This window comes from Chiloscyllium plagiosum, chromosome 35 (genome assembly GCF_004010195.1).
Source record: "Chiloscyllium plagiosum isolate BGI_BamShark_2017 chromosome 35, ASM401019v2, whole genome shotgun sequence".
NCBI lineage: Eukaryota > Metazoa > Chordata > Chondrichthyes > Orectolobiformes > Hemiscylliidae > Chiloscyllium > Chiloscyllium plagiosum.
This window is the reverse complement of record NC_057744.1, coordinates 5,346,119-5,365,282: the sequence shown is the minus strand read 5'-3', so window position 1 is coordinate 5,365,282 and position 19,164 is coordinate 5,346,119. Positions and strand designations below refer to the sequence as shown.

Genomic DNA, 19,164 nt, shown 5'->3' with positions numbered 1-19,164 from the left:
CTTAGTGGAATTAACTGACTTCTTTTCAACTGACTTCTTTGGTTAAACCCCAAGATAATGGCTGTGCAGCCAAGCCTTGAGTTTCATTTCAAACGTCCAATTTCCTTTACTGAAAAACAAGAGACACCACTTGAGGCAATTAGCAGCCCTCCAAGTAAATTATATTCTCAAAATGCAAATGCCAGCCGTTCATGGACATCTTTGCTGTCATGTTCAAAGGGGAATGGCAGTGCTAATCAAATTTGCAGCTTAGTCTCACAGTAACCTTCAATATGGACTGCCTCAGTTGAACTGGAACTGTATATAGTACCAGTCTGAAGGACAATAAGGCCATATGTAATAATCCTTAAAAGCACTATTCACCACATTTGTGTTCTAAATCAAAGGGAGCTCCAGTTTAATTAACTTTTTTTTTACAAAATGATAAAAAAATGCTCACAATTAATCATTTGGGTTTTTCAACTTCCAACACATTTTGCAAATCAGGAACAAGGATTTGGGTTCCATCATTGACAAGTCGGTGCATTATTCCCAAATATCTTCAATAGCAGAAGTGCTATAATTGGGCAGTGATCTTCTCAAATTACCAAGCCTGATCTATTGTCCAACATTTTACTGACCAAGCTTCCCTCTAAAATCAAGAGGATTAATGGTCTGCAATAAGGATTGAAGTGCGTTTCATAAAGCCACTTTATAAATTGGGGCATTGGGGGGTGGGGGGGGGGCGGCGAGAGTAGAAAGGGGGGAAGGAGAAGATAAGGAATGGAGGGAGGTTAAGAAGGGGAAAGGGTGGTAATAGGAAATAGGGGAGGGAGAGATGGAAAGGGGAAATGGGGGAAAGAGGAGGAAACTGGACATCTTGTAAGTTTTCAGCCTGATACCACTTTGGCAACAATGTCACCCCTGCCCACTCGACAGTTCATGGGACTGTTCTCTCTGACCAAAAGGTCCATCGGTCAGATGCAAGCAAATACTCCCTCTTTGCATGCAGAAATTGTCCTTTGTTGCTAGGCAACAGGATGCTTCCCCCTCTCTTGGCTTGTGTATCCAATGTCCTGCTGGTTTAATTAATAACTTGAGCTTATATTACCAAGTAACTTTGTTGCTTTTTGATTTAGTGCTAAATGCATGAATTAACATTGGGATACAACAACACTGTTTGAATTCCCATATATTCACAAAGAGAAATCATATTTCACATCACAGAGGCAGAAAGACTACCAGAAACCTACAAATGTAAAAGGATTGACAATTATTACAAAAATATCACAATTTTGTAAATATCTAACCAACTCTGTCTGAACTTCACAGAGTGCTCCTCAACCCTGAAGGTGTAGGTTTGAACCTCCCCCACCCCCCCCCCCACCCCATTTCCAACATACTTTTACTAACATCCCTCTTTAAACACACACACATCCATCTCTCTCTCTCTCTCTCTCTCACACATAAAATCTCACACAACCAAGATTCCAGAATCTGCCCCCAGTGATTCTCCTCTTTCCTTTATAGTTAAACAAAACTACATTGACTGTTCTCCTAACTCAAGCTCAACACTTGTGTCCTTTCCCTCGCACATTAGAAACTAAATCACCAACTGTTCCCTTTCCAACTAAAGGATTACACACTTTCTTTCCATTTTTAAGGCACCCCCAACTTTCCCTTTTCACTGCTGGCCAAGAGGTAACTGCTGTGCACAGCTAAGCCCAACTTTTCACTCCCATTTCCCAAGTTCTTTTTTAATGACACCTCCCAGACCCCTGCCCCATCAACCCTCTCCCCAAACTACAGCTAGATTCCCTAAGTACCCTCCCTCCCTCCCCACCCCAACCCTTACATATAGGTGCTGTTAATTTACCAAAAGGAAATGCAGCAGATGGTTCAAGCATGAGATGAATAGTTGTGGCAACAACGTAAAACACAAAATACTGCAAACTGTGCTTTAATAACTTGCCAAAAAAAAGTTTAAAAAAATAAGAGGTAGCTTTCAGAATATGTTTTGACTCTTACCTAACCTGGTAGAGACGTTTTTCATTAATCTTCTTTATAAAAAAAAGCACAAAAATTAAGAAAAGAATAATTTGGTAATGACCGCGCACACTCAAAAACAAAACTGCTTTCTCTGCTGTGGCACTTTGCAGTCTCTTAAGTACTTAAACTTGTTGCTACTGCCCGTCACATTTTGCGACTTATTTAATGACCCAAGCCTGTACATGAAAGGAGGACATCCAAACAGGGAAAAAAAACACATCATTAGCTGAACGAGGTCATACAACACGAGGTAATTCCAAGCACGCTGTGCGTAACACAGAAAATGGTTCAAAAAAAAAAAGTAAAAATCAAACTTTCTTCCCCACATTCACAGCAGTGTTTTCTTTCCCCTCTCTTGCTTTCACGGTTAGACGTAGCACAGATAGAGATAAGTTTTCTCTATTCTCCAGTCTGGTGGAATATCCTCAGGCTTGTGGCCTTTCATGTGCTTCTGCATAGCAGAAAGGCTGGGGCAGTAATCTAGGCATATTGTGCACTGGTAAGGGGATGCCCCATTATGGGTGCGTAGGTGCTTGATCATAGCAGAGTAGTCCCGAGACCGTTGATGGCACAGTTTACATTCAAAAGGCTTTTCACCTGCAAGAGGCAAAATAAGAACACATTAATCCTTTGAAGATCAAAGCACCCACTGAGGAACACAAGAGACAATGTAGAATCATAAATCCTTACAGTGCAGATAGAGGCAATTCAGCCCATTGAATCTGCACTGGGCCTCTGAAGAGCATCCAACCCAGACCCAACACCCCACCATCCCACATTTACCATGGTTAACCCACCTAGCCTACACATCCCTGGACACTAGGGGGCAATTTAGCACGGCCAATCCACCTAATCTGCTTATCTTCATACTGCGGGAGGAAACCGGAACACTCAGAAAAAACCCACGCAGATGCAGGGAGAATATGCAAACTCCACACAGACTGCCACCCAAGGCTGGAATCAAACCCCGGTCCCTGGCGCTGTGAGGCAGCAGTGTTAACCTCACTGTGCTGCCCTTATCATCCCCTCCAAATCTCCATTCTCAATTCCTTCGGCCCCTCAAAAGCCAATTGTTGTTTTTCTCCATACTCTTATCTCCAGCAATTTTATCTTTCTCTCATCCCAATTCCTCTCCTCTGCTTATTTCAATTTTTAAGCCCTCCTGTCTCCCCCCCCCTGCTATAGCCTGAACAAAGATTATCTGGAAAAAGATGGCCATTCATCACACAGTCTATTCAGCTGCAGGGGCATCACAATCATAGCCAATCCTGCTCACAGTGAACACAGTGGAAGAGCCCACAAGTAAGGAGTACTTAGGAGTGGCACAGTGGCTCAGTGGTTAACACTGCTGCCTCACAACACCAGGGACATGGGTTCGATTCCAGCCTTGGGGGGTAACTGTGGAGTTTGCACATTCTCCCTGTGTCTGCATGTGTTTTTTTTCCTGGGTGTTCTGGTTTCCTCCCACAATTCAAAGATGTGCAGGTTAGGTGAATTGGCCATGCTAAATTGCCCATAGTGTTGGGGGGATGTGTAGGTTAGGTGCATTAGTCATGGGTAAATATAGGATAATAGGGTAGCAGAATGGGTTTGGGTGGGTTATCCATTGGAGGGTTGGTGTGGACTTGTTGGTCCAAATGGCCTGTTTCCACACTGTAGGGATTTTATGTGCACAGGAGAGCAAGGAGATGAAAATCGAAATAGGGATAGAAGAGAGGATGTTGAAAAGATTTCAATATTATGATGTAAACAGTACAGCAAGTAAAGCAACACAAAATATATTGGAAAGTGCAGACATGAACTTCCAAATCAATTATTGCTCATTTGAAGCTGCTTTATTTCATTAAAGCAGCAATTTTGCTAGATATGTTTAAGTTCACTGTACAAAGCCAAAATCATTGCCAAATAATGTCAAAGACTTTTCCAGTGTCAAAATCTTCTCAAACATTCATTTGCCCAGCAGCGTTTACTGAACTAATCCACAAAATACACTTGCAGCAACTTGTTCTTCGACTAACACCTTCCAGGCCTTACAAACGAGAAGGGAAAGGGCAACAGGTTCATGGGAACACTACCACCCACAAGCTCCTCTTCAAGTTTCTCACCATCCTGACTCAGAAATATATTGATTATTCATTCACGGGACTAAAATCCTAACACTCCCCTTTTAACAGCACGGAATGTACCAAACGCCAAATAGACTGCAATGATCCAGCAGGTGGTTCTTCAACCTTCCTCAAGAGTAAGTGGGGCAGGGAAATAAATACTGGTCTGGGAACAAATAGCATGCCTCCACATACCCTGAATGAGAAGAAAATACAGACACAAGTTTATCAGATCTTTAATGATATTTGAAGACTGCTTTTAATTCAAGTATTTTCCACCTGTTTAAGAAACTAGCTACAAGCCATTCCCATTATAAATACATGACTAGTTGTGTGTAGCTCCAGAAATAGCCAAGAAGCTCAACACCATCCAAATAAACCAACTTCATTGGCAAACACTGTGAACATAGACAACAACAGAAATTGCTGGAAAAGCTCAGCAGCTCTGGCAGTACCTGTGGAGAGAAATCAGTTTTAATGTTTCAGGTCATCCTTCCTCAGAACTTAGTGTCAACATGCACTTGCTCCATCACCGATGTATAGTGACAAGTCACCAAAGCTCCTTCAAGGGCCTTTAGTACAGTGATATGTACTTCTTGTCAGATGTGGGAGTTTAAAGAGAGTTTAAGGGTTACTGCGGATTATATCTGCCATAAATGCTGTTGGATGCGAATCTTATCAGATCGAGTGGATCAGTTGGAGAGACAGACAGAAGCGATGAGGAATTTTCAGCAGCAACATTATGTGATGGATGGCAGTTATAGGAAGGGGGAAAGTCTCAGATACAGTCACATAGATGGGTTAACTCCAGGAAGGGTAAGAGAGGTAGGCACCTATGGCAGGAGTTTTTTGTGAATTTATCCATTTCAAACAGGTATGCTGTTTTGGAAAATGTAGATGGTGATGGATTCTCAGTGGAACGTAGCACAAACAGCCAAGTTTCTGGTATTGAGACTGGCTCTAATGCAACGAGGGGTACATCAGCTTCTGAGAGATCAATTGTGTTAGGGGATTCTGTAGTCCAAGGTACAGACAGACGTTTCTGTGGCCAGCAGTGAAAAAGCAGAATGGTGTGTTGTTTCCCTGGTGCCAGGATCAAGGATGTCTCAGAGAGAGTGCAGAACATTCTCATGGGGGAGAGGGGCCAGCGGGAGGTCATTGTCCACAATGGAACCGACATAAGAAGGGAATAGTTTGGGATTCTGAAGGGAGATTACAGAGAGTTAGGCAGAAATTTAAAAAGAAGGTACTCGAGAGTAGTAATGTCTGGATTACTCCCAGTGCTACAAGCTAGTGAGGGCAGGAATAGGAGGATAGAGCAGATGAATGCATGGCTGAGGAGCTGGTGTACGGGAGAAGGATTCAAATTTTTGGATCATTGGAATCTCTTTTGGGGTAGAAGTGACCTGTACAAGGAGGACAGATTGCACCTAAATTAGAAAGGGAAATATGCTGGCAGGGAAATTTGCTAGAACTGCTTGGGAGGATTTAAACTAGTAAGGTGGGGGGGGGGTTGGGACCCAGGGAAATAGTGGGGAAAGAGATCAATCTGAGACTAGTACAGTTGAGAACAAAGTGAGTCAAACAGTCAGGGCAAGCAGGGACAAGGTAGGACTAATAAACTGCATTTATTTCGATGCAAGAGGCCTAACGGAAAAGGCAGATGAACTCAGGGCATGGTTAGGAACATGGGACTGGGATATCATAGCAATTACAGAAACATGGCTCAGGGATGGACAGGACTGGCAGCTTAATGTTCCAGGGTACAAATGCTACAGGAAGGATAGAAAGGGAGGCAAGAGAGGAGGGGGAGTGGTATTTTTGATAAGGGATAGCGTTACAGCTGTGCTGAGGGAGAATATTCCTGGAAATACATCCAGTGAAGTTATTTGGGTGGAACTGAGAAATAGGAAAGGGATGATCATCTTATTAGGATTGTATTATAGACCTCCTAATAGTCAGAGGAAAATTGAGAAACAAACTTGTAAGGAGATCTCAGCTATCTGTAAGAATAATAGGGTCGTTATGGTAGGGGATTTTTAACTTTCCAAACATCGACTGGGACTGCCATAGTGCTAAAGGTTTAGATGGAGGGGAATTTGTTAAGTGCGTACAAGACAATTTTCTGTTCAGTATGTGGATGTACCTACTAGAGAAGGTGCAAAACTTGACCTACTCTTGGGAAATAAGGCAGGGCAGGTGACTGAGGTGTCAGTGGGGGAGCACTTTTGGGCCAGTGACCATAATTCTATTCGTTTTAATATCGTGATGGAAAAGGATAGACCAGATCCAAAAGTTGAAGTCCTAAATTGGAGAAAGGCCAATTTTGACGGTATTAGGCAAGAACGTTCGAAAGCTGATTGGGGGCAGATATCGCAGGTAAAGGGATGGCTGGAAAATGGGAAGCCTTCAAAATGAAGATAACAAGAGTCCAGAGGCAGTGTATCCCTGTTAGGGTGAAGGGCAAGGCTGGTAGGTGTAGGGAATGCTGGATCACTAGAGAAATTGAGGTTTTGTTTAAGAAAAAGAAGGTATATGTCAGGTATAAACAGCAGAGATCGAGTGAATCCTTAGAAGAGTATAAAGAAAGTAGGAATATACTTAAGAGGGAAATCAGGAGGACAAAACAGGGACATGAGATAGCATTGGCAAATAGAATTAAGGAGAATCCAAAGGCTTTTACAAATATATTAAGGACAAAAGGGAAACTAGGGAGAGAATAGGGCCCCTCAAAGATCAGCAAGGCAGCCTTTGTGTGGAGCTGCAGGAGATGGGGCAGATACTAAACAAGTATTTTGCATCAATATTTACTATGGAAATGGATATGGAAGAGATAGAAAGTGGCAAAATAGATGGTGACACCTTGCAAAATGAACATTTTACAGAGAGGAGGAAGTGCTGGATGTCTTGAAATGGGGAAAGGTGGATAAATCCCCAGGACCTGATCAGGTGCACCCTAGAATTCTGTGGGAAGCTAGAGAAGTGATTGCTGGGCCTCTTGCTGAGATATTTGTATCATCGATAGTCACAGGTGAGATGCCAGAAGACTGGAGGTTGGCAAACGTGATGCCACTGTTTAAGGAGGGTAGTAATGAGAAGACAGGGAAGTATAGACCAGTGACCCTGATGTCAGTGGCGGACAAGTTGTTGGAGTGAATCCTGAGGGACAGGATGTACATGTATTTGGAAAGGCAAGGACTGATTAGGATAGTCAACATGGCTTTGTGTGTGGGAAATCATGTCTCACAAACTTGATTGAGTTTTTTGAAGAAGTAACAAAGAAGATTGATGAGGGCAGAGCAGTAGATGTGATCTATATGGACTTCAGTAAGGCGTTCGACAAGGTTCCCCATGGGAGACTGATTAGCAAGGTTAGATCTCATGGAATACAGGGAGAACTAGCCATTTGGATACAGAACTGGCTCAAAGGTAGAAGACAGAGGGTGGTGGTGGAGGGTTGTTTTTCAGACTGGAGGCCTGTGACCAGTGGAGTGCCACAAGGATCGGTGCTGGGCCCTCTACTTTTTGTCATTTACATAAATGATTTGGATGCGAGCATAAGAGGTACAGTTAGTAAGTTTGCAGATGACACCAAAATTGGAGGTGTAGTGGACAGTGAAGAGGGTTACCTCAGATTACAACAGGATCTGGACCAGATGGGCTAATGGGCTGAGAAGTGGCAGATGGAGTTTAATTCAGATAAATGAGAGGTGCTGCATTTTGGGAAAGCAAGCCTTCGCAGGACTTATACACTTAATGGTAAGGTCCTAGGATGTGTTCCTGAACAAAGAGACCTTGGAGTGCAGGTTTATAGCTCCTTGAAAGTGGAGTCACAGGTAGATAGGAAAGTGAAGAAGGCGTCTGGTATGCTTTCCTTTATTGGTCAGAGTATTGAGTACAGGACTTGGGAGGTCATGTTGCGGCTGTACAGCACATTGGTTCGGCCACTGTTGGAATATTGCATGCAATTCTGGTCTCCTTCCTATCGGAAAGATGTTGTGAAACTTGAAAGGTTTCAGAAAAGATTTACAAGGTTGTTGCCAGGGTTGGAGGATTTGAGCTATAGGGAGAGGCTGAACAGGCTGGGGCTGTTTTCCATGGAGCATTGGAGGTTGAGGGGTGACCTTATAGAGGTCTACAAAATTATGAGGGGCATGGATAGGGTAAATAGACAAAGTCTTTTTTCTGGGGTCAGGGAGTCCAGAACTAGAGGGTTCAGGGTGAGAGGGGAAAGATATAAGAGAGACCTAAGGGACAACTCTTTCACACAGAGGGTGGTACGTGTATGAAATGAGCTGCCAGAGGAAGTGGTGGAGGCTGGTACAATTGCAACATTTAAAAGGCATCCGGATGGCTATATGAATAGGAAGGGTTTGGAGGGATATGGGCCGGGTGCTGGCAGGTGGGACTAGATTGAGTTTGGATATCTGAACGGCATGGACAGGTTGGACCGAAGGGTCTGTTTCCGTGCTGTACATCTCTATGACTCTATATAACAGCACCTTCCAAACATGTGACCTCCACAATGACAGGGGCAGCATATATTTGGGGACACCATCACCTCTAAGTTCCTTCCAAGGACTGCATCATCAGGACTTGGCAACACATCAGCCATCCTTTATTGTGGCTGGGATGAAATCCCAGAACTCCATGACTAACAGTTCTGTGGGTGTACCCATCCATTACAGACTGTATTAGTTCAAGGGGGCAGCTCATCAGCACCTTCTCTCGGGCAACTGTGTCTAGTCTGGGCAACTAATGCTATTCCAAGCAGCAGCAACTATATCCCATGAACGAATAACAAAAAAACATAAAAGTTATAACATGCATAAAGATCATTCACCCCAACCAGACAGGGCTGGTGTTTCCCCTCTTCGTGAGCACAAAGTCCTGATCACAATTACCAACATGGCTCCCACGGCCCTTCAATTCCTCTCAGCGTCACTAACCGTCTGATTAATGTGCCTTGCTATGCTTGATGTGGCGGTGCCGGTGTTGGACTGGGGTGTACAAAGTTAAATATCACACAACACCAGGTTACAGTCCAACAGGTTTATTTGGAAGTAGCTGATGAAGGAGTAGTGCTCCAAAAGCTTGTACTTCCAAATAAACCTCTTGGACGATAACCTGGTGCTGTGTAATTTTTAACTTGGTATGCTTGACACCGACACAGCGTATTAGCCACTGAACTGAGCTTTAGCCACTATTTCCCTATTAGGGATTTAACATCACCTTTCAAAATGATTGTGAGACCATGCGAGATGCAGACTGCAAATCAATGGCATTGAGAGATATCTGTGAGCTAACAGTCTAGTTCAGGGTTGGGTGCCACTATTCAGCTTCATGTTTTTTACACCTGCCCATCACAACAGATTTATAATCAAATCAATTTGTGCAGTACTTGAATTATAAACAGCTGTTAAAAATTGGGGAATTACATAAAATTGCAATAGATTTTGTTTGCAAATTAATTCAACTCGTTGTATACTTGCTTCTGAAATTTTCACTAACCTCATTTCCCAAATCAGCAATCCTGTCACCCAAGTGATTTAGACACAATTAATTCAACCACAGAGTCAAGGGCGCTGAGGCTGTACTCTGACTAAGGAGGCATATAGCCCTCACTCCCAGGGCCCCCTTTCCCCAGAAGATGCCTTCATGGCCCAGCTCTGCTGGCCAAGTCGCTGTATGTGGTTGATGTTAAAAATCACACAACAGCAGGTTATAGTCCAACAGGTTTATGTGGAAGCACTAGCTTTCGGAGTACTGCTCCTTAATCAGGTAGCTGGTTGATGCAAGTTGCCTTAACTACCAGAGTTAACATCTCCTTGTGATGACAGTGTAACCAGCCTGACTGAAGCAACTTTTAGATGGACAACTCTTCTTTTTGACAGAATGAGGACTTTACAGCACAGAAATAGGCCATTCAGCCTAACAGGATATTGCTCCACATGAACCTTCTTCACCAATGGAGCCTTCTAATCCTTTGTCTTCATCTAGATTATACCTCAAATAGATCTGTCCATCGCCTCCACCATACCCTATGGGGTGTTTGTTCTCTCTCTGCTTTATCCAGCTTCTCCATTAACTTGTTTATTGTAGGAGCTGCTGGCAAACTGAAGGTGGGTCCCTGGACCCAAAACATTAACTCTGCTTTCTCTCCACAAATGCTGCTGGACCTGCTGAGATTTTCCAGCAATTCCTGCTTTCCATCAAATCTCTTGTCTGGGATTAAAGTGGAGCCCCTTCTCATTAACTTGCTTGCTGAGTTGGTCAGACACGTGAACTACACTGGGCTGAACAAGGCAATAGCTTGCCACTCCCAAACATGGATGGTGGAATTGTAACTGGACTCAGGGTGCCCAACAGCGCTAGATTTTCCTGGGGCAGTCCTGCATCAGCTCCTTTCAGCTAATGGGTATCCCAAATCAATGGAGAAGCTGGATAAAGTGGAGAGAGAGAAAAACACCTCCATAGGGTGAGGTGAAGGCGATGGACAGATCTATTTGAGGTATAATTTAGATGAAGACAAAGGATTAGAAGGCTCCATTGGTGAAAGAGGTTCATGTGGAGCAATATCCTGTTGGGCTGAATGGCCTATTTCTGTGCTGTAAAGTCCTCATGATCCTGGCAACAAGAGCCACAAACACTTCCTCACTCAATCTGGCAATAACTACCCACCTCACCGACTCCCTCCTCCTCCACTTGCCTCCAGCCCTTGCCGTGGTAGCATCCCACCCTCTGCTCAAACCCAGTCAAACCAAAATGCCCCTCAATTTACAATCAAATGATTAGCCACCCCAACCAGACGGGAAAAAAAAGCACAGGACTGAGGAGAGTAGAAAGGGAGAGCAGACATGGAGAAACCAGATGTCAGAAAATGGGCCTTCGGTGAGTGTGGAAGTAATCTACAATCTCTTTCATGGATGAATGGCCTCATGAATGACACCGTGTTACCAAAGTTAGCGTACAGTCAAGGTCAGGCATCCACAAACAGAACAGAAGGGGAAGTTATGGTCTCAGAGCGGTGGGTGTGGCTAAGTGCAAATGATTCAGAATAAATCCCCAGAGTATCGTTCAGTTATTGCCACACTCTGGACGATAAATCACCAACAAAAACAAAGCCATAAGCTTTGGCTCATTTCAGCAAACAATTAGGGTAAGTTATGGAAGCAGTCAAGGATGACAGCAGTAGAATTTTACACTGCAGAATTCTTCCAGCAAGGACTGACTTATGGTCAGGTGGCTTTATACTCAACAAGAGAGAAATTCTCCACACTTGTGTGACAGCTCAATCCACAACGCATCAAAAGTCAAATATTGTGTTACATCTCCAGATTTGTCATCTTCAAAAAGATACATTGAGTGAGATTGATCAAAATACAATAGATACACAAATTGAAAGTGAAACAGTCCATTCAGTCCCTTGAGCCTATCCCTCAATATCCTAACCCTATCAGAAATCTGTAGGCCTGTATCTCGAATATTTTAATTGTCCTCCCAGATTCCACAAACTTCTTGAGAGTGTGAATTCCAGACTTCAACTATCCTTTGCATGACATAGTTCCCTGGAATTCCTGAATTCTTCCATCCTATGACAGTGTTCCAAGTTTTTAATTCCTCAAATAAACAATTTTCTCTCTTCCTATCATATCAAACTATTCAATATTTTAAACACATCAATCCAGCAACCCGCAATCTTCTACATTTGACAGAATACATCCAATATTTAAGTGTTAACTCCTTTATGGCTAATCTCAGTTATGATCCCAGCTGATGTTAGTATAGGATATGACAGATTGCAGACTTAAATCTGGCTTGTTAGATCACATTTTTTATCTATCAAAATGGTCTTTCACTAAAACACAAAAGTGTGCAATGCTACAACTTTGGCCTTAACAACAAAGCAGAAGTTTATAAAACACAAAAGAAAATAAGATAAATAGATTACATATTAGCACAATCTGAAACATTCCAAAACAAATACCAGAAATACTCTAATTTATCCCATTACATTATAGTACTCAAACACGAGAGTTTTTGCTTCTCTACCATAACTGTCGATTCAACTTAATGGCTTCTTTCAAATTCCAATCTTGAGACTTTGCTAGCCTCTTGCTTGATTAGGTCACAACTGAAATTAAGACTTTCACAGCTTCAAGCAACTCCTTCAGGGTTCTAACCAAGCACTTCTGGTTAGAAATTTCCATACTACAATCCTTACACTGAAGTAACTTATTACATAACCATTCCTTTCTTTAAGAGAAATCACTTCTTACATCTAATTTCAATCAGGAAATCTGAAAACTGAGTAACAAAAGATTTCCATGCTATGAGCCTTTCTGCTAAGCAAGAAGAAAATCCATCTCCTTCTCAACAGAAAGCATGTTAATGCTCTTTAATATTTACTCTGTCTGCTCATAGGGTGCTGGCAGGTGGGACTAGACTGGGTTGGGATATCTGGTCGGCATACACAGGTTGGACTGAAGGGTCTGTTTCCATGCTGAACATCTCTATGACTCTAAAACCCATTTATCACCCATACTGATAAGTTTTAGTTTGTGTCTATGAGAGAATTTAAGTGGAACTAGTTCACAATCCAAACTCTTCAATAACGACATTTATATAACACACAAGTTAATCACACCCAGCCTATCATCTTCTTAAATCACTCTTTTACAAAAATCGAGGAAGTGTGGGACTCTCACTCCTGTTAGTTCAGTATTACCTCACCAAACTGAAAATCAAACCCACGGTAATCAAAGGTTCGGAGATGTCGCTAAATTCTGAAATTCATCTTTTGACTGCTTGCAAACAGCACAAATAAATTTAAAGTTTGGAACATCCTAAGCCCAAGGTAGTTGAAACTAAAGCAATATGTTTATAGATTGGTAAACTCCTCACCTAAAGATACCACAACACCATTCGGTGTTAAGAAGAAATTGATAAACAAGGAGTGAATGCAAGGGGTGCATTTGTACTTGAAGGTAAGCCAGGAAACTTCGATTGGGGTCCAAAATGGCATAGTATTTAAGACCAAACCAGGAACAGTACAGCACAGGAACAGGTCCTTTGCCCCACCAAGACTGTATGGTCACATGATGCCTTTCTGAACCAAAAACCTTTTTCCTTCCACATGCCCTTATCCCCTGCCTACTCATATGTGTCAAGATGCCTCTTAAATGTTGTTATTGCATCCACCTCTGGCAGTATATTCCAAGTACTTATCACCTTCTCTGTAAAAAAAAAACCTGCCTTTCACATTTTCTTTAAACTTACCCCTTTTTACGTTAAACCTATGCCCTTTAGTAATGCTCAGAAACTGCTGGAAAAGGTCAGCAGGTCTGGCATCATGTGTGGAGAGAAATCAGAGTTAATGTTTTAGGTCCAGTGACCCATTTACAGCCCTCCTGCAGTAGATTTCCCAAAATGCATCACTTTGTATTTGTCCAGATTAAACTCCATCTGCCATTTCTCCACCCAAGTTTCCAGCCTATACAGATCCTGCTGTATCTTCTGAAAATCCTCCTCACTATCCGCAGCTGACTCTATCTTTGTGTTGTCTAGAAACTTACTAATCAGGCCACCTACATTTCTCCAATTATTTATAATATATTTTATATATATATTATTTATATATATTATGACCAGGGCCCCCTGGACTGATCCCTGCAGAACATCACTGGTCACAGGTCTCCAGTCAAAAAAACACACTTGCTACCTGATGAAGGAGTAGCGCTCTGAAAGCTTGTAATTCCAAATAAACCTATTTGACTATAACCTGGACATACAGTAATAGACACGTACAGCATGGAAACAGACCCTTCGGTCCACCTTATCCATGCCGACCAGATATCCCAACCCAACCTAGTCCTACCTGCGATCACCCAGCCCATATCCCTCCAAACCCTTCCTATTCATATACCCATCCAGATGCCTTTTAAATGCTGTAATTGTATCAGCCTCCACCACTTCCTCTGGCAGCTCATTCCATACAAGCACCACCCTCTCTGTGTAAACGTTGCCACTTAGGTCTCTTTTATATCTTTCCCCTCTCTCCCTAAACCTATGTTGTGTGATTTTTAACTTTGTCCACCCCAGTCCAACACTGGCACCTCCACATCATTTCTATGACTAAGCCAGCTCTGTATCCATCTTCCAACTCACTGCAGATTCCATGGGACTTCACCTTTTGGATCAATCTGCCATAAGGAACCTTGTCGAAAGTCCTGCCATATCGACAACATCTACCGCCCTGCCCTTATCAATCAGCTTTGTCACTTCGTCAAAAAAACTCAATCAAGTTGTGAGACACAACCTTGCCCACACAAAAACATCCTAGTAAGTCCATATTTTTCCAAATGTGAGTACACACTATCACTCAAAATCTTCTTCAATAATTTCCCTTCCACCAACATAACCTCCTTGGCCTGTCATTTCTCAGATAATCCCTGTTGCCCTTCTTAACCAAAGGAACAATGTTGGGTATTCGCCAGTCCTCTGGGACCTCACCTGTCATTAAGGAGGAGACAAAGAAATTGTACAAGGCACCAGCAAGATCCTCAGCATTCTAGGATAGACTTGTTGCCTTAATGCTTTGCAAAACACTCAACACCTTTTTTATATTGAGATGCCCTTGAATAATAACAAACCCTCCCGAGGCTCACCATCCCTGTCCTTCACCATTATGAATACTGATGCAAAGTATTCGTTAAGGACTTCACCCACTTCCTCCGGCTCCACGCATAAATTGCCTCCTTTGTCCTTGAGGGGAGCTACCCTTTCCCTAGATACCCTCTTGCTCCTAATATATGGGTAAAACATCTTGGGATTTTCCTTAATCCTGTTTTCCAAAAACATTTCAAGTCCCCTTTTAGCCCTAATTCCCTGGTTTATGTTCTTTCCTGCCATTTTTGTAAGGAGCAAACTAAATTCACCAGAGGGAAGTAAAAGTATCAAAATTTTTGTAACAGCACAGGAGGGGGAGTAAAGGCGAGAGGGGTGGAATGAGTCCGAGGGTGCACATGTGTGTGAGGGTTAAGTGTAACAGAGCATGAGTTATTTGAATGGGAGATATTTCACATCAGATGGGTTGCTGGGTTGGAGGAACTGCTGTGAAAATAAAGCACATCAGGAATAGCAGAATGGGAAAATTTTGATGAATACAAACGGGGAAAAACAAAAGTCAATTTAATTTAGCAACATTTGAGGTGGAGGGGAATCTAATTAAGATCTCACTGGGTCGTGCATTAATGGATTTTAAAGCTCACGGACAGGGGTAGGAGACTTGATTTTAGCCTTTGGCATTTTCACAACTTCAGATTTTTCAATCCTCATGACAAAGTGCACCATCGCCTCAGCCACAGCAGAGTATGGAAAGCAGCTCAGCAGACTGGCCTGCAGCAGTTCACAGATTAACACACTGCAACATCAACATTAGGATTTGCCGCTCACCCTCCAAGCATCACACAGTTAAATGGTGCCGATACTAAATTACCACAAAAGGTTCTGCTTCAATCAGTATTTCTTTGACCTAACTCAAATTAGCTTTTCATTTAACTAAAAAAAAAAAGAGTAGACAGACTCACCAATTTATAATTCTGAGCTACAGCGCATTTAATCTTTCACGCTACAAGGGAGTGAAATGTTAAAGCGCATTGTTACCAAGCCCAGTACAATCTTTGGAAGAAGCCATTAATGTGTGAAAGGCCAACAATGTTCACTGTAGTGAAGGTGTTTAGAAATGTTAACAGCAACATCGCTTTGAAGACATCTCTACAGTGGATGACAGTAGGACATTGAATGTCTGAATCTTAAACAATAGGAAGGGATCTATTGGAACCCTGCGTACATGGTGTGAGTGGCATGGAGTTGATTAGAATTTCATGAATGGGAAGGGGTTTCTGAATCCTGAGAGAATCGGTAAGTGTTTAATAATACACTGGAATCCAACATAGAATAATTGAATGGTAATGGGTTCATTGGAATTCTAGATCCTGCAAGTGAATGAGGAGAGATTTAGACTACTGAAGTTTTATCAGTAAATCCTCGTCCAAGTGGATAATATTTAAATATTTTTTTGTCTATGATATGGAATGTGCTACATAGTCTAACTAAAGATTTACAATTTATTTCCATGAGAACCAGTGTTTGACCTAAAGTTGAGATTTTCAGGAACAGAGCCACAACTTTAACTGAAGATTTGCATACCAGCACTGAACAGGATGAGCTGTGATTGTAAACACACTAACATCGATCCTATAGCTTAAAGGGAGATGGTGATCCAAAAGAATATTCACAGGATCAGACCAGTAAACCAAATGTTTACATAAATGATTTGGATGCGAACATAAGAGGTACAGTTAGTAAGTTTGCAGATGACACCAAAATTGGAGGTGTAGTGGACAGCGAAGAGGGTTACCTCAGATTACAACAGGATCTTGATCAGATGGGCCAATGGGCTGAGAAGTGGCAGATGGAGTTTAATTCAGATAAATGCGAGGTGTTGCATTTTGGGAAAGCAACTCTTAGCAGGACTTATACACTTAATGGTAAGGTCCTAGGATGTGTTACTTAACAAAGAGACCTTGGAGTGCAGGTTCATAGCTCCTTGAAAGTGGAGTTGCAGGTAGATAGGATACTGAAGGCGGCGTTTGGTATGCTTTCCTTTATTGGTCAGAGTATTGAAAACAGGAGTTGGGGGATCATGTTGCGGCTGTACAGGACATTGGTTGGGCCACTATTGGAAATTGCATGCAATTCTGGTCTCCTTCCTATCGGAAAGAGGCTGTGAAACTTGAAAGGATTCAGAAAAGAGTTACAAAGATGTTGCCAGGGTTGGAGGATTTGAGCTATAGGGAGAGGCTGAACAGGCTGGGGCTGCTTTTCCTGGAGTGTCGGAGGCTGAGGAGTGACTTTATATAGAGGTTTACAAAATTATGAGGGGCATGGATAGGGTAAATAGACAAAGTCTTTTCCCTGGGGTGGGGAAGTGCAGAACTAGAGGGCATAGGTTTACAGTGAGAGGGGAAAGATATAAAAAAGAGACCTACGGGGCAACGTTTTCACATGGAGGGTGGTACGTATATGGAATGAGCTGCCAGAGGAAGTGGTGGAGGCTGGTACAATTGCAACATTTAAGAGGCATTTGGATGGGTATATGAATAGGAAGGGTTTGGAGGGATATGGGCCGGGTGCTGGCAGGTGGGACTAAGTTGAATCGACATGGACGGGTTGGACCGAAGGGTCTGTTTCCATGATGTACATCTCTATGACTCTATACTAGCACTGAACAGGATGAGCTGTGATTGTAAACACACTAACATAGACCCTATAGCTTAAAGGGAGATGGTGATCCAAAAGAAAATTCACAGGATCAGACCAGTAATCCAAATGCCCAAACGCCCACCACCCGCACCCCACTCAGTAGCTGATGGAATTTGAATTCAATTAATAACTCTGACTCTTGTTAATCTCTGCCTCGTTCACCAATGCCCGTTACGGAAGGAATTCTGCTATCCCTACCTGAGCTGGCTTACAGGTGAGATGACTCCAGACGTACAGTAAAGCAATCCAATCTTAACTGCCCTCTGAAATAACCTAGCAAGCTAGGTTAGAGAGTAAGAAGAGATGAGCAACAAGGGTGGCACGGTGGCTCAATAGTTAGCATTGTTGCCTCACAGCGCCGGGGCCCTGGGTTTGATCCCCGCCTCAGGCAACTGGCTGTGTGGTGTTTGCACATTCTCCCACTGTCTGCGCCAGTTGCTCTAGTTTGCTCCCACAGTCCTAAGATGTGCATTGGCCATGCTAAATTGCCCACGGTGTCCAGGAATGTGTGAGCAAGGAGGGTTATCCATGGGGATTGCAGGGATGGTATGGGTCGGGATGGGATGCTGTTTGGAGGGTTAGTTTGGAGATGATGGACTGCCTGGCATACTTCCCCAGTGTCAGGGATTCTATGATTCTAGTATTAGGCATAGTAAATGAGGGGTGACAGAGATGGGCTAGGTCTGGGTGGGTTGCTCTTCAAAAGGTTAATGCAAACTGGATGGGCTGAACGGCCTTTTTGCACACTGTTGGGATTCTATAAAGTGTCAATAAGCAACCAGCGATGATATCCCATGAGAAGGTGGCTTCTAAAAGCCTCTAGCTTACCGTTGAGCAATGGGTGGTCCTGATAGTCAAGCCTTACCTGTGTGAACTCTGTAGTGAGTCTCCAGCTGGTGTTTCAGACTGAACTTCTTCCCACATCCGTTGCATTCGTAGGGTTTCTCCCCAGTGTGAATGCGTTTGTGACTCTTCAGAGTACACTCATCTCGGAAGCAGCTCCCACAGAATTCGCACTCGTACGGGTGGTCACCTAGGAACAGAGGAGAAGCAAAACTGCTCAGGGCCATTCGAGTAATGAACAATCTTTAATAACCTCACCAAAACCACACCTCGACTGTCATGAGAGAAAACAAAGAACTGAGGAAGCTGGAGATATGACACAGAAATTGCTGGAGAAATTCAGCAGCACTGACAGCATCAGTCACAAGAGAGAGAGGAAAACAGATTTAACGTTGAGTCCAGTGAGCTTTCAGCAGAACTGATTATCACACTTTGCTCACCCCATCACAACAGAAAGATTTACTCGCATTTGAAATGACGCAGAAGGGCTCTTGTGGTGCAGTGGTAGCGTCCCTACCTCTTGTCCAGGAGGTCCTGGTTCAAGTCCTGCCTGCTCCAGTGGTGTGTAATCATGTCTCTGAAGAGGGCGATTAAAAATGGCTAGAAATAATTCAGAGCAGAATACGACTAACTTCCAAATGAAAAGTGACATGATATAAAGATGGAATCAAGTGTGCTTATAAAATCAGGGAAAAGCATTGACAGGGAATACAAACAGAAATTGCTGGAAAGGCTCAGTGGTTCTGGCAGCATCTGTGGAGAGAAATCAGAGTTAACGCTTCGGGTCCAGAAAAAGGAATGTTATGACACACATCTGCTCTCTCCGGTCGATATAAAAGACCCCATGGCTCTGTTTTGAAGA

At 42.9% G+C, this 19,164-nt stretch overlaps 1 protein-coding gene across 7 annotated transcripts in view; it reads right to left on the bottom strand.

The window, feature by feature from the left end:
- Positions 1 to 1,954: 1,954 nt before the first annotated feature.
- zbtb16a (zinc finger and BTB domain containing 16a) overlaps positions 1,955 to 19,164 on the bottom strand; it is a 270,130-nt gene continuing 252,920 nt past the window's right edge. For all 7 annotated transcript variants that reach the window (XM_043676536.1, XM_043676535.1, XM_043676533.1 and 4 more), the window contains exons 6-7: positions 18,325 to 18,492; positions 1,955 to 2,625 (exon numbers count right to left, since the gene is read on the bottom strand). In XM_043676536.1, the coding sequence (XP_043532471.1) occupies positions 2,396 to 2,625; positions 18,325 to 18,492 (398 nt within the window). In that variant the 3' untranslated portion in view covers positions 1,955 to 2,395. The remainder of the gene's footprint in view (positions 2,626 to 18,324; positions 18,493 to 19,164) is intronic.